At 34.9% G+C, this 13,936-nt stretch overlaps 1 protein-coding gene across 1 annotated transcript in view; it reads left to right on the forward strand.

Moving 5' to 3' along the window:
- SUPT3H (SPT3 homolog, SAGA and STAGA complex component) overlaps positions 1–13,936 on the forward strand; it is a 542,078-nt gene that overhangs the window by 394,120 nt on the left and 134,022 nt on the right. Inside the window, exons 4-6 of the mRNA XM_021691899.2 lie at positions 1,022–1,108; positions 4,048–4,138; positions 11,439–11,578. Of these exons, the coding sequence (XP_021547574.1) occupies positions 1,022–1,108; positions 4,048–4,138; positions 11,439–11,578 (318 nt within the window). The remainder of the gene's footprint in view (positions 1–1,021; positions 1,109–4,047; positions 4,139–11,438; positions 11,579–13,936) is intronic.

The following is a 13,936-nucleotide window of genomic DNA, read 5'->3' on the forward strand; positions in this document are numbered from 1 at the left end:
TTAGTTCTCAGGAATATGTTAGATTTATTCCCTTCAAAGAAGAATGCATTTAGGAACAGCCTTTATATGTAAATATTTTTATAATACTGGATAGAGATGGTGTGGTGCAATCACCATGGTTTGATCAAATTTGGAAGAAGTTACGGGCACATATTTGTAGTGTTTTCTCCAGCATCTTTATTTTTTTCATCTGGACGTATTTTATGTTCCTTCCAACTAATCAAAATAAGAAACCGATTTTGCCTTTGCCAAAAAATAGAACTATCATTTTTCACATTCTTTTATTTTCCAGGTCATTTTCGAGTAAGATTGTGTTTCTAGGACTTCTGAATTCCAGAAAACTCTCAACTTTGTAGATATAAGGACCCAGATGAACATTTCAGGGGGAATCTAACTTTTCATGCAGTATGTTTTGTGTTGTGCATTCCAGATACAGTTAACTTTTGTATGCATGTGATTAGTGTGGAAAGAAATTAATGCAGTCCAGTATTATGATTTATGGACTGAATCCTTTGCCCACTGAAGACTTGCCAAAACTAAAACTATTTTTTTTCCTTTGGATATTAGAAACAGCTACTGTTTTTGTTGATCTTTTAAAGTTCTGAATGGGCCTATTTCAAATCATACCAGCATGGGAGCTTAGATTAATAATATACTTATTCAACTAGTGATACTGAGTGAAACCATTGCTCACATGGATATGAGGATAAAATTTCATAAAATTATTTTCAGGTGCATTAATGCATTTCTGGAAGCTGCACATGATTTTTCTTTTGCATGAAAGAAATCAGGGATTTCTGTTTATTGTATCAGTTACAGGTGGGCTTATAAGTTAATTTAATTGCATTTTTTTACTTTAAAACATAAGACATTTCACTTTTAAAAGCAGTAATGTGATTGCCAGATTATTCCCAAAGGTTTTTAACTCTTAGTATATTTATCTCTCTTGAGACATCATGACTGTAGTATACTTAATTTAGATTATGGAGAGAAAAAAATCCTAAATTCTCTTTGTTATTAGTTACAGCAAGCCGCTGAAGTTTCTCAGCTTCGGGGAGCAAGGGTAATCTCCGCTGAAGACCTTCTGTTTTTGATGCGCAAAGATAAGGTAATATAAAACAATTTCCTTGTATTAACATGCCATGTTTGGTGCTTAATTACACTTATATAAGGAACTATATCCTTCTTATACAGCTTTCAAATTGGAATACTACTATTAAACTGATGTTTTAGTCTTCATAGTTTGCACAAAATGGTTTATTATAAGAGAATTGATTGTTCAACAAGGGCCAGGGCACTGATGTAGAACTAGGCTGCCAACGCATTCTCACTTTTTCTTCCCTATCTCTTTCAACATTTTCATTGCTACATAATATTCACTACGTATCAATTGTGTGCTTTGTTGGAATATGTGAGATAGAACTGAGTGGCATATTTATTTTTCTTCTAATTTTACACAAGATTACAGGCTTTCCCAGGGTTTGTTTCAAGATTTATTCTGTGACACTGAATTATAAGAAAACAATCAATCAATCAAGGTGAGTCTTCCAGTGGCATCAATAAAATAATGTCTAGAGTTTTTATGGTAAAGGTCTACCTTTCTTACTCTTTGAATTCTGGTAATTAAAATATTTAAGCTGGTATTTACCTGTCTAATTTTGTCCTAACTATCTCCCATGAGTAGCTAGTTGAAAATATTTTATAATGTTTTACGTATTTTTAATAACAGTGTCATCGAAAAGTTACATGTACAAAAACTAGTGGAGTAACCACCTTGTGTTATGTATGGGAGCTGCTATCCCCAGTGAGCAGGCAGTGTTTGGTTTCTGATGGTCCATCTTTCACTTCTTCATTGTTTTTCCCTGGCCTTTTCATTACACGTACCCATTCCTCTTCCACCATTTTTGTATGCTCGTGGCTGGGTTTTTTTGTAGTTTTTTTGTTGTTGTTTTTTTGTTTTTTTGTTTTTACCAGAAGACATCCCATTAACCTTTTGGAGAACCTTGTTAACACCCTTTCCAATATCCAGTTACTTTATATCTGTGAAATCTTTTAATTCTGATTGAAGGTTGACTAAACTTAGATCAAGTATTTTCTGTCTTCCTCATAGAGTAAGATTCAGAAACCTACAAACCACACCATGACTAGTCTACCATTAAATTATATAAATTCTAATTAACTCTTTGATCTTATGAGGAATATAAAGGAAGAGAAAAGAAATGTCTTCACTATCAAGAAGCTATAATCTGGCTTAGGTAATCTGTATGATTTAGTTAAAGAAGCAGGATTTCTGAAGTTGTGTGATTAGACAAGAGGTGGAAAGATTTGTTGAAGTGGAGGTGTCTGAGACTCATGCAGTTGTATGTAGAATGGACCAAATGCAAAGGAACTAGCCAAGATGCTGGTTCAGTAATCGAGGCAAAATGTGATGAGCATGATGGCTCTGGAAGTGGATAGGAAAGCAGATTTCAGGGAGACAGCAAAGAGTACAAATACACAGGATTTGGTGACTTCATTATACTTGGAGGACCAAGAAGTAATAGGCACTGGGCAGCAGTAGTGCTGTGAGGAAGGAGCTTGCCTTTGACAGAAATGAGGACCTGGAGCCAAGGTCCTTCGTGAAGGCCCCTGGAGAACAGTGGAGTTAGTAGTAGTACTTTACAGAATATGTCCAATCAACTTCTCTTTTTCACGACAGAGGTAAAGAGGCTAGCACAAAAAACAGTCCACATTGACACTTTCTCCTGCCTTTTGGGAAAGTCAACATTTAAAATCATGGTGATACTATAGGAACATACACTAATTGACAGGGCCCCTCTACTGCCCAGAAGGACTCTTAACCAGAATCCTTTCATCAACTGAGAACATAGCTGTAATATAGCTGCCAGAGTTCTCATCTTTCTTTTCAAAATAATAATTGTATTTATCTGCTGACATGTTCCAAACAAAAGTAAAGTAGTTTACATAGGTTTAACATAAGACAAAATAAAATCTTAAGTTTTGAATACAATCAGAGCAAAGAGAAAAGAAGGGGAGCAGAAGAACTATTTATAGGTGCATGTTTTTCTCTTCCTAATTCCATTTTATATTCAAGCAGTATTTATTTACTGTCTACTATCTTGCTCTAGGTACCTTCACTCATTCTTTCATTTATTCATCCCAGTGGTCCTATATGGTAGGCACTTTACTTAAAATTGTAAATAAAGAAACTGAAGTCCAAAGCTTATGTTCTACTTCTGGCCCTGCTAACCTCTAGTTGTAACCTGTTTCCCTGTATATAAAAAGGAGATGATTATATTTGTCTGTATTTCAGGGTTGATCAAATAAGATGCGTGTAAAAGAGCTTTGTAAAATGCACTATATTTCAGCCGTAATTTGGAACCTTAAACCTGAAGGTCAGGAACCAAGCACACAACATATTACAAAGTATTATCAGTTACCTTTTAAGTTAAGCAGTATTATGGTCTTCTAATAAACTTAAAGAAAACCATCAAGACCCAACTATCATTCATCCGCTTTGAGTCTCATTAAAACATATTTCTCAGATTATAGAATGTTTTTCAGAAATATAAAACATAAACCAAATAAAATAAATAAAATCTAAATTAAAAAAAAAAAAATTTTTTTTCCAGAGAATAAAAAACAATGAAAAGGAGAGTTGCTTGGCTTTTTAAAGCAGTTGTTACAAAATCCTTGTCTAGATGTTTATAAATCACTATAGCTATCTTAGTATGGAGAGTGTGATACTTATCACAATCTTCAGGAAGAATTTAAAACTTTTTATAAGACCAAAAAAAGAAAAAGCAATTACTGTAATTCTGGAGCATTTTGGATACTTACAAATGAAAAGTGCTTTTTAAAATGCTTGTATTTTAGCTTTTATGTTTAATATGATGACATCTTTTATTCCATAGTATTATGCTAAGAATTGCTGTGTTTTTCGCAGTGATCCTAGAATACAAGTTTATTAAATTTAGTTATCATAGTATTCTATAATCAGTAAAGTGAATGTAATGTATAAGATTTGTTATTTCATTTTTTTAACAGAAGAAGCTTAGAAGACTCCTAAAGTACATGTTTTTCCGAGACTACAAATCCAAGATTGTCAAGGGCATAGATGAGGATGACCTTCTGGAAGGTAACCTAAAAAAAAAAAACAAAACACTAAACTGAGAGCAATGTGACATGTACGTGCTGGGTGACACACTGATACAATGTCATTGTGGACTTTCCCATCACAGAAGAATATATGTGCTACTGTTAAATAATGTAGCTCAGAAATTATCCAAATATATATTTAGTTGGCAGCTAAATCTTGTGATTTTCTATTTACATGGCTTCGTAGTAATCTGCTGTGTCAGTTCTTTTAATCATATGGCCTGTTTTATATCAGAATGTCATGAAACTGAGAAAATCATGTTGATTCAAAACATAATTAATCTTAGCAAGCATAATTTTTCTGTCGTGGGTGTAGGAAGCCAGAACTGTTATTATATATCTCTGAAATTGACATATGGGTTTTTCTTAATTTATTATAGAAAGTATCTGATATGCAGTATTATGTAAAGTCACCTCATTTTGGTGTGTTATTACTATGCTGTTTGAAATCTTACCAACAGCCTAACACGGAGTAGAAAATTTTCTTTATCTGATTTTCCAACTCAGTTCCCCATTTCAGAATATTTAGAAAAAAATATTAATGTTGCAGAATCAAGCAGTGCTAAGCTGAAAGCAGAAACATACTAAACAATACTTAATGAGTCAAAATAAATATGTGTGTTTTAGAATAACTCATATATTTTGCATTGAATATAGTCACTGCATAGTGGGTATCCATTGCTAATAAAGACATTGATAAATAAACAAACTCTACTGGATTAAGAACTTCAGAAAACTGCTCAAAACCAACTGAAGAGTTAACAAATTTTAGAAGTAAATTTTGATTTACTGTCAGCAAATAAGCAAGTGTAATAACCATGCAAAAAAGAGAGAAAGAAAGAAAGAAAGAAAAGATATTCATATCAAATGTTTAATCAGTGTTGCCTATTTAATATGTCTGCAATTCTCATAGAATTTAATTTCTGAAAAATAGTTCTCCAGATGAATTTAAATGCTTCCTTATTTGAAGAGCATAAAGAATACAGACCTGAATTCCAGTCAGCCCCAATTGTCTGCTTTCTCTCTATGTGAACTTGAGGATCAGTTTTCTCATAAGTCAAAAATTATACCACTCATGGTGGAGTTCTTATGAGAGTTTAACATAATGTATGAAAATAACCTGATACATCCCTGACATTGAATAAATGATAGCTTTTAATACCAAACTCAGAACACCAAGAAGCTCAGAGTGGTGAGACTAGTATTCAGTTGTACTAACACTATCCTATCAGTCTGATGCCTTCTCCTCCTTATTTATTTCAGATCTCATCTCTTTATTTTCATTTAAATTATCTAGTCTTTTGTGTCATATAAAGTTTTAAAATAGTTGATATAACTTGTAAGATAAAGTACTCCAGTAAAATATATCTAATACTGAGGTGGGACTTTGGAGAATGGCCATATGAGGATAGACTCTTTCCCCAGTGAAACACATTTTACTGGTGACAACTTTAAAAAGTAATGGCTTAAAGTCTCTAGAAGTTCTCCTAAGTGTATATAGCAAATGGAGAAGTACATATTTAAGAAAATCCAAATCTCATTAATAACAGTGAGAGTCTGTTTGATTTGAGCCATGACCTGCTCCCATTACCCCTCTTCTTCCCTCGTGGCACCTCAGCTCAGTATGGTAGAAGCTTTACTCTGGGCAAGTGTTTCCAAGAACATTGGACACCTGATTCTTCAGCTACCAGTCCAGGGCAATAGTTTCCCCCCAGGAGGTTGGCATCTCTCATCTCCTCTGGCTCCATGTTGCAGAAGCTCTATTCCATGCAGGCACAGTTAAAAGGACTGGAGCTTCCACTCATTCTCTGTTCATAGGAAAGCTCTACCCCAGCCATGGTAGGCCAAGAATACTGGGCCCTGATTGCCCCACCCTAGCTTGCTCATGGGGAATAAAGCTCCACACCAGAAGGGACAAGCCTAGAAGGCAGTGGACTACCATCCCTGCCTGGCCCTTCACTCACAGATCTAGGAGTCTTTCTAGGAAAAGCCAACTGCTATTTCTACTCTCAGCTCCAGTACAGTGATGCAGAGGTTTAGCCCAGAGGGAGAGGCAGACTTTGATAACAGAGAGTTCTGCAGCTTTTTCTATGAGGACTGACTTTTTAGAACAGAGCATGTGGAAGTTCATACCTAAGGGTGGTATAGAAAACTATGGAAATCCTGATGGTTAGTAATTAAGAGGAAGCTGGAAGCTATGTGATATGAGTAACAACAAACAAAACAGTTTGTCAGCTAAAGGTTTAACAGAGGAAACAAATGGAAGAGACAGCTAAGAAGAGTCTTTCTGGGGTTAGAGCAAAATGTAAAGGCTGGCAATATATGGACTCTGCAAAGGGGCCTGACATTATTCAGACCAATCTGTGGAAAATGCCCAAGAGTATTATCAAAAACAGTAGAGCAATCAGCCAGAAGTCAGTGGAAGCTAAAAGCTGTATGTGAGACCCATAGAATTAAACCAGCCAGAAACTTAATAGAGATCAGGGAAAGTGACAGCCAAAGAGAACCCGACTAACACCACAGTCATCCCTGGTGATTGAGGAGACCAGTTGCATGCTCACAGTTATGCTGTCTGGGGAACAACTTCTGAGGCCACATGCTGTGAGGGAAAAAGATTTTATTGAACCAGTCAAGCCAAATCACTATAAACAAACAACCAAACAAGCAAACAATGACAACAGGCCCCAGGAAGAAGAGGGAATTATTATTTAGAGTTGCTGTAAGATAAAATGTCCATTTTCAACAACAATAACCACTAAATACTAGACAAGCAAAAAAATAGGAATGTGTAATCCATAAAAAGGGAACAAAAAGTTGACAACACAAACTGCCTTTGAGGGAGCCCAGATGTTGGACTTAGCACACAGAAACTTCAAAGTAGCTATCATCAGTGTGTTCAAAGAACAAAGGAAACCATTTTTAAGGAACAAAAGGAAGGTATGGTTACAGTGTCTCACAAAATAGAAAATATCAATTAAGAGAAATTAAGGCATACACTTGTCATGATGAGCACTGGCTGTTGTGTGGAAATGTTGAATCACTATACTGTATACCTGAAACTAATATTATACTGAATGTTAACTAACTGAAATTTAAATAAAAATTTTTAAAATGATTAAAATAAAGATACAGGGGCGCCTGGGTGGCTCAGTTGGTTAAGCGACTGCCTTCGGCTCAGGTCATGATCCTGGAGTCCCTGGATTGAGTCCCGCATCGGGCTCTCTGCTCAGCAGGGAGACTGCTTCTCCCTCTGACCCTCCCCCCTCTCATGTGCTCTCTCTCATTCTCTCTCTCTCAAATAAATAAATAAAAATCTTTAAAAAAAATAAAATAAAATAAAGATACAAATCATAAAAAAGAAACAAATGCAAATTCTGGAGTTGGAAAGCACAATGACCAAGATGAAAAATTCAGTGAAGAGGCTCAAAAGTAGCTTTAAAGTGAGAAGAAAGAATCAGTGGACTTGAAGACTTAATGATTATGCAGTCTGAAAAACAAAGAGAAAAAAGAATGAAGAAAAATTACCAGAGAAATTTGAGGCATCCTGATATGAGCCAACGTGTACCCAATGGGACTACCAGAAGGAAAGAAAAAGATAAAAAGGAGCAGAAAAAATCTTCAAACAGATAGTGATTGAAACTTCTCAACTTTGATGAAAATCATTACATCCAAGCAGCTCAAGGGGCTCCAATTAGGATAATCACATAGAGATCCACATTCACACATATTCTTCTAGAAATGTAGGAAGACTAAGACAAAGAGAAAATCACAAAAGCTGCAAGAGAAAAGCACCTCATCACATACAATCGAACTACAGAAGTATTAACAGCTGATTTCTCATTAACAATATAGATCAAAAAAAAAAAAAAAAACCCCACCAATATAGGTCAGATAGCAGTGGAATGACATATTCAAATTGCTGAAAGAAAAAAACTGTTAACCAAGAAACATACCCAGCAAAACTATCTTTTAAAAGTGAAGGCAAAATAAAATACATTCCCAGATAAACAAAAACTGGGTGAATTTCTTGGTAGCAAATCCACATAAAAAAATATGAAAGTAAGTTCTTCAGGCTCAAGCAAGTGGCACCAGACAATAATTTGATTCCATACACACACACACACACATACACACACACACAAGTACCTGTAAAGGTAATTATGTAAGTAAAACATAAGAGACAATATAATTGCACATTTTTTCCTTTCTTCCTCTTAACTGATTTAAAAAAACTATGAAACAATATATATAATTGTAATGTCAAGTCTATAACATGTAGATATATGTAGATACATATATCTACATGTAGATATATATTACAATATATTTGACAGTAACAACATAAGTGAGGCAAGTGGTAACAAAGCTGTATTGGAGGAAGGAGTGACACAGGATGGCTGCTCAAATTGCAGAAAGAAATGGTAAATACAATGGTTAATATAACCAATTCTATAAATATCTACTTTCTATCCTATGAAAACACAAGCTACTGAAACTGAATCTAGAAGAAACAGAAAATATGAGTAGATCTATGGCAAGTAAATTATTTAAATTAGTACTTTTAAGACTTCCCCAAGGAAAAACCCAGGCCTAAATGACCTTATGATGAATTCTACCAAATGTTTAAAGAACAATTAACACCAGTCCTTTCCCAGCTCATTCTACAAGGCCAGTATTATTCTGATATGAAAACCAGACTAAGATATCACACAAAATGAAAACTAAAGACTAATACATTGCTTTTCTGTATTCCCGATGCTGTACGTTCCATCTCCATGACTTACTTGTTTTGTAACTGGAAGTTTCTACCTCTTAAACTCCTTTATTTATTTCACCCATTTCCTCACCCCACCTCCCCCTTGGCAACCACCTGTTTGTTCTCTGTATTTAAGAGTCTATTTTTTCATTTGCCTTTTTTTCTTTGTTTCTTAAATTCTACATATGAGTGAAATCATGAGATTGTCTTTCTCTTTCTGAAGTACTTCAGTTAGCATTATACCCTCTGGGTCCATACATTTTGTTACAAATTGCAAGATCTCATTTTTTTGTGTGTATGGGCTGAGTAATATTCCATTATGTGTGTGTGTGTTTACATCTTCTTTATCCATTCATCTATTGATGGACACTTTGGTTGTTTCCATAGTTTGATTATTATAAATAATGCTGCAATAAACAAAGAGGTGTATTTGTCTTTTTGAATTAGTGTTTTTATTTTCTTTGTGTAAATACCTAGTAGTAGAACTACTGGATCATATGGTAATTCTACTTTCAGTTTTTTGAAGAACCGCCATACCATCTTCCATAGTGGCTATATCAGTTTACATTCCTACCAACAATGCACGAGGGTTTTTTTTTTTCTCCACATCTCACCAACATTGTTATTTCTTGCCCTTTTTTAATCTAGCCATTCTCACAGGTGTAAGGTGATCTCTCATTGTGGTTTTGATTTGCATTTTCCTGATTTGTGATGTTGAGCATCTTTTCACATGTCTGTTGGCCACCCGTATATCTTCTTTGAAAAATATCTATTCAGGTCCTTTGCCCATTTTTAATCAGATTATTTGGGGGTTTTTGTTATTGAATTGTATAAGTTCTTTGTATATTTTGGATATTAACCCCTTAGCAGATACATCATTTACAAATATCTTTTCCCATTCAGTAGGATGCTGTAGTGTCTTTTTAAATATAGATGTGAAAATCCCTAACAGAATATGTAGTAAACCAAATCCAGCAACATTTAAAAAGGATTATACACCATGACCAAATGGGGTTTATCCCAGGAATGGAAGATTGGTTTAAATTTAGAAAACAATTTGTGTAATACATCGTATTGTGGAATAAAGGTCATAAATCACATGATCATCTCAATAAATGTAGGAAAATCATTAGAAAAAAAATTCAAAAGTCTTTCATGAGAGGAACACTCAAAAAACTGAGAAGGGAACTTTCTCAACTTGATTAATTAAGTTCATTGCTATGAATGGAATGTTTGTGTCCCGCCAGAATTGATTGTTATGTTGCAGCCCAATCTGCAATGTGATGGTATTTTGAGGTAGAGCCTTTGGAAAGCAATTACAACGCCATGAGGGAGGGGCCTTCATGAATGGGATTAGTGCCCTTCTAAGAAGAGACACAGGAGAGTTTGTTTTTGCTCTCAGCCATGTGAGGATAGGAGAAGACAGTCCATCTGCAAACCAGGAAGCAGGCATCAGATACCAGGTCTGCCAGCACCTGATCTTGGACTTTCCAGCCTCTAGAACTGTGAGAAATAAATATTTGTTTTTAAGCCATCCAGTCTGTGATATATTTATATATTTATTATGGTCTATGCTATAAATAGACCCAAGACAGCCATCTATGGAAAACCCACAGCTAACATCATACTCAATGGTGAAAGATTGGATGCTTTCACCCTAAGATATTTGGGTTTTCTTTATTTGGTATCTGCCCATGTATTTTATCACTTTAAAAAATAATCTAGTTCTTGGGCACCTGGGTGGCTCAGTTGGTTAAGCGACTGCGTTTGGCTAAGGTCATGATCCTGGAGTCCCAGGATCGAGTCCCTCACGGGCTCCCTGCTCAGCAGGAGTCTCCTTCTCCCTCTGACCCTCCCCCCTCTCATGCTCTCTCTCTCTCTCTCATTCTTTCTCTCAAATAAATAAAATCTTTAAAAAAAATAAAAAATAATCTAGTTCTTTCTCCCTAATCCACACTGATATTAATGCATTAAACTATTAATTACCTATTGCAATATTAAACTCCTTCTTGACCTTTGGCAATAACTTTTTAAAAGTTATGTTTTGCTTTTAGATAAGCATGATAGTTTTACCTCTTAAGAGAAAAAGTGTGAGATCTTGTCCCTTTAGTCTTCAAATATATTGCCACAATAAAATACATAATATTCTTTCCTTTTAATATCACATCTCAATCTTTATGCTATTTATTTATGTCTTTGTTTTTATTTATTTTCTTAATTAGCCTTGCTATAGCAGGATTCTTTTTCTAAATCTGAAAGGACTCTTTTTTTTGTAAGGAATTTTAACAGTCCATTCACACTTACTATGTTAATTGACAATTTGCTTTTTTATCCTCTCAACCTTATAAATGATTTAATTCTGCATGGCTTATGCTTTTGTTTTGGATGCAAAGATTCTCCCTTTAAAGATTATTTCGAGAGAACTCCAATTCTGAATTTCACATGCAGTATTCAATACATGTAGTGATTGGTGTTGATATAAACCTACTAAGCACATTTTTTTCCTTCCCTTATGTTCACAAAGACAAACTGAGTGGCAGCAATAATGCAAACAAAAGACAGAAAATCGCCCAAGACTTTCTCAGCTCTATTGACCAAACAGGAGAACTCCTGGCAATGTTTGAAGATGATGAGATTGATGAAGTTAAACAAGAAAGAATGGAGGTACAGTATACTCTTCCCTTCTTACAGTAATAGAATACCCATTGCAGTGCTTATGCTATTGGGTTCTATTCTTATGTTCTTTAATTGTTATCTGAATTGCCCAGAACAGTGTGTTTGCATGTCTGAAAGTAGCATGGTGCAGCGGAGTCTCCCTCTAAGGGTGTCGTACTCTGCCTTCAGACAAGACTTTGGAAGACAGCTTCAGTGCTCTGTTTCTCTCTTTCCTCCTCTAAATATGAGTAGATTTCCCTAAGCTTCTTGCTAAGCCTAACTTTTACTGATATTATTTTATTTCAAACTTATTTTTTGTTCCAAACCATCTAGTTATCTTTGTGGGCAAAGGTAATTTTCCTACTTTCATGTTGGCATATAGCATGAAGAGCTGTCTTTCAGGCTATGAATAGACTCGCTAGCTAAGGTAGTATCCAGGGCAATTACGTGCTTATAGCCCTGTAACACAAAGTTAGTCCCGTGTGTTTGGGTTCCCTGGATATGTTTTCACAACACATATGAAAATTGTGCTTCTTCTATTTGCCTAAGCTATCTATTCATAAAATTATTGTTTCCTTAAATATTCAAAAATAAAAATGACTGATTTTATTTGAGTGCCTTCCAAAATACAAAGCATTATTCTTATCACCCTTCTTATTATTATACTTTTACATGTAAAAAAAATCATTTTCCCCTTCTCTTTAAATTGGGCAAGAGAAGTAATTCCAAAAATCCAGAAGACCATGCTAATAATCTCTATGCATGCTAAAAATATAATTATTTCATGTTAAATTCTGGAGGAAGTCCAATAGACATACATGCTTTATAAGCTTTAACAACCTTCTTTAAAGAATTAGTATGCTTAGATCATGAACTGTGATCTAAAGGCAATGTTCTCTTTAGGTATCAATTACTTTAAAAATGTGTGGTTATCTTGGTTTGGGGCAACTGCAAATGGTTTTAGTTCAACTTCGCCGTGGGCCAAAATCATGCTCAGTTGTCCAAAGCCGATGATAAACATATATTTCTGATGTCATTATGGCCTAAACAGGATATGATTGTTTAGTGGCATGGTTTCACTTACGATGCATTATACACAGAGCAAATATTGTTTATGCTTTTTTAAAAAAACATTTTTATATTACACTAATGGGCATTAAGAAAGATTCACTAAGAAAGGACTCTGCGTGAAACATTAATAAAATAGAACAAGTAGCTTCTCAGTTTTGATGGGAAAATCTCTGTCAACCAAGCCCACTGCCTGGAAGGGCATTCCATAATCAAGGAGAAGAGAAGAAATGGAGCATGTTGTAACACTAAGCTCATAATAGCAGGCTACTGTAGGCTTGGAAAAATGATGAGTCAGTAAGGTGCAAGTTAAAGTCAATAAAGTAACCGGAAAGGCAGACAAGGAAGGGTGTGGGAACTGATGTAGTTTATCTACCTCTTCTCTGTAGTTACCTATTACATAGTGGTAACCAGGATAATAAAATATCAATAGTTGGTGAAAATGGTTACAACGCAAGTCAGCTTCATCTATGTAATAAAAATCAGATTGGCAGGTCTTTAAGCTTTCTATCATAACTAAAATCTTCTCTAACCAAGATAACAAAGAGCAGTTTTGAGATTCTACTCATCCAAATAACAGAGTTTAACGGAATAAAAAGTGCTGAACTTATAGACATAACTGCAGACAGTAGAAAGTGGAACCGTTAACAGCATCGGCCTTGCCTGCTTCTAATTTGACAGGTTATAGTTTCAAGCATAAACCACAACTGCAGCAGTCCATATGAAACCACTTTGGACTCACAGACTGCAATCTCTGCTTTTCAAGTGCAGTGGAATAATCAGTCCTGGCATCACTCTGTGATTTCATTTTTCTCTAAGCATCACTTAATGTTGCAGAAATTTTGTTTGCTACCTCTTCCCAAGGATGTATGCAAATAGTATAGACCTACCAACAAAGCTTATTATTGTTTTGCTTTCCTTCCTTTTTTTTTCATTTAAATGTAATTTAGAAGAGAAAAATATTTTATAGACATAAAAACCCACCTGGGTTCCTAGTTTTTTCTCAAGACATTGGGCGAGTATACAAAAAAAAAAAAAAGTTCTTTCCTGTTGTTTTAGGTGATTTCTATGTGTGCCTGGCTTTGTGTTTCGCTCATAATTTACTTCAGCACTATTAAAGATTATATGGCTTGAAATATAAAAACTCTGGATTTTTACTTCCATTTCTAATTGCTTGTCCTTCCATCATGATAGTTATCTAACTTTTATCCTATTTTAGTTTTCTCCAACACCAAATTTTTAACACTTAGACATGTATGTATAGTAGAGATCTATGACCCATTGTCTCTGAAGATCCTT

Source organism: Neomonachus schauinslandi, chromosome 8 (assembly GCF_002201575.2).
Source record: "Neomonachus schauinslandi chromosome 8, ASM220157v2, whole genome shotgun sequence".
In the NCBI taxonomy this organism is placed as follows: Eukaryota; Metazoa; Chordata; class Mammalia; order Carnivora; family Phocidae; genus Neomonachus; species Neomonachus schauinslandi.